Consider the following 2,327-nt stretch of genomic DNA (forward strand, 5'->3'; position numbering starts at 1 on the left):
AGCCACAGATGTTGTCGTTGCTGGAGAAAGCAGATGGTCACTAACAAAGGTGAGATTACCAAGACTTAATTTCCTTTATTCTTTCTTGGCCCTAGGAAAGTTATATGAGGTTGGAGTTGATTTCTTTTTCTTTCTTTCTTTTTCACTTAATGCCTTAGTGGGGCAGATGCAGAACTCCTCCATTGATTATTAGGATGAAGGCATGTCGCTGAATGATGGCATTAGTATCTAATCTTTAGCGACTGCCAATTTTATCACTGGCACCTTCAAACTAGAAACCCAATCAAATGAAACAGAAGAGTTAAACAGCTCAGTAATTATTTCTTTAACAAAACAATAAGCAACAAGCAAAAACAATTTACTAATATTAAATAAATTTATATAACTTTTTTGAGAACAAAAATTCATGCAAGTTTTATTTAAGTAAACAAATAATTCACCAGTTTTATCACAGGCACCTTCAAACTAGCTAGAAACCCAATCACATGAACAAAAGAGTTAAAACACTTCGTTTTTCATTTTGTAACAAAAACATAAGCCAAAAGTAAACAACTTACTAATATTAAATAAATTCATGTTGAGAACAAAAATTCTGGCAAACTATAATCAAATAATTAAATAATTCACCAATTTTATGCCACCTTCAAACAACCCAATCAAACGATTGAAAAAGTTAAAACACCTCGGTCGTTATTTCTTAACAAAAACATAAGCAGAAGGTCAAAAAATCATTAATATTAAATAGTTTCATATATATAATTTTTTTAGCACAAATATTCATGCAAACTATAATATAATAATTAACTCATACAACACAACATTGCTTTAATTCAAGATATATAATTTCCATCATAAGAATCCATGGACTGATCAATAATTATTAAAGGAAGCCAAAGAAGCTCTTTTGGCCCTGTCCTTAAGCCAAGAAAAGATGATCCCAAATCCCAGCTCAACGGTCTCCTGCGGCTCTCCAATCAACTGATGCCACATTCCCGGCAAAATCTTCAGCGTCTTGTCCTTGCTTCCCGCCAACTCGTACACCAGCTCGGCCGAGCCCGAGTCACAGACCGAGTCCTCTCCGCCATGCAGCACCAGCATGGGAAGCTCCAACTCGCCGCACCTCCTCCCAATCTCCTCACAAATCCTTAGAAACTCCAACGCCGTGGATGCCGGCGGGTGCTCGTAGTTCTGAGCTCTTGGGCTCCTCCTCACGAGCTCCCTCTTCCACTTCTCCTTGTACGACATGTCCACCAGAGGCTTCGTCACGGTCACCCTCCAATTCGGCGCGATGAGGGCCGCCAATGGCAGGAGCTTCTCGAGCGGCCACACCGGCTTGAACTTGGCTGAGACGCCGCACATGGCGCCGTTTAGGATCAGCCCGTCCCACTTAGCCTTTTGTCGGAGGTACACGAGCATGGCGATGGCTCCTCCCAGAGACTCGCCATATAAGAAGGCCGGGAGGCGGCCGTAGGCTAACCGGACCGAGTCGAAGAACTGGATGCAGTCATCGATCACTAGACTGATGGTCGGAATGTGGCCTCTCTGGCCTTCGGAGTAACCATGGCCAGGGAGGTCGAGAGCGCATGCCAGGAACCCCAGCTTGGCGATGGCCACGGCGGTGAGCTGGAAGATCCAGCTGCTCTCGGAATTGTAGCCGTGGACCATTGCGACGACGCCCTTGAGCTCCGACGATGGCGAGGCCGGACGCCAAGTCTGGGTGAAGATCTTCCCGTTGTGCCCGTTGAGCATGAAGGCCTCTTGATGGAGGAGTTGGTGCTTCTGGTAGAACTCTTCCCTGGTGAGGCCCCCATAGGGGCAGTTCTTGTTGGCTTGGAGTATGGGATGATTCATGCAGCTAAAGGAGGGAGTGTTGCTATTGAGCTCAAGGGATGAAGCCAGGCGCCTTTTGTGCTTGTTTGAGTGTTTGGGACTTCAACGTTGGCATTCAATAGTGTTGGGGGGGCGTTGAGTACCCAAGGCCTAATAATCTCTAGGCCTAATCAATGTGAACGGCTTGAGAAAAAGACATGCACCAAAAGCTAGAAGACTTTTGAGAGCTATTGGTTCCTCTGTTCTAAGACAGGCATTTTGAGGAAGAATACCACTTGGGTTGCTTACTTTGATAGCATCAAAGAAATTAGTATCTTGTATCAATATTTTACATTCTTGTAGGCCATCTTGTTGATTTAACATTTATATTTGTTTATTGGCATTGAAAGTAATATATGCGTATTCTAGAGAAAACTCGTGGATGAAAAAGCAAAAGGAGTTATCCCATCGAAGGAAATGAGTATTGGCCTATAAGAAGATGTTGCTTGATAAGATTA

General features: G+C 43.6%; 1 protein-coding gene across 1 annotated transcript; it reads right to left on the bottom strand.

Annotated features, from left to right (window-relative positions):
• Positions 1-820: 820 nt before the first annotated feature.
• On the bottom strand, positions 821-2,122 carry LOC103710530 (caffeoylshikimate esterase-like). The gene has a single exon (XM_008796286.4). The coding sequence runs from the start codon at positions 1,849-1,851 to the stop codon at positions 871-873; it is 981 nt and encodes a 326-aa protein (XP_008794508.1). The 5' UTR covers positions 1,852-2,122; the 3' UTR covers positions 821-870.
• Positions 2,123-2,327: the final 205 nt, after the last annotated feature.

The sequence above is a fragment of the Phoenix dactylifera genome, chromosome 9, assembly GCF_051530095.1.
Source record: "Phoenix dactylifera cultivar Ajwa chromosome 9, Ajwa_hap1_PhDact_Kaust_v1.1, whole genome shotgun sequence".
Lineage (NCBI taxonomy): Eukaryota > Viridiplantae > Streptophyta > Magnoliopsida > Arecales > Arecaceae > Phoenix > Phoenix dactylifera.

Bases quoted from the DNA above. Each gene is read 5' to 3' on its own strand.
- LOC103710530 (XM_008796286.4), bottom strand. From the start codon at position 1,851: ATGAATCATCCCATACTCCAAGCCAACAAGAACTGCCCCTATGGGGGC.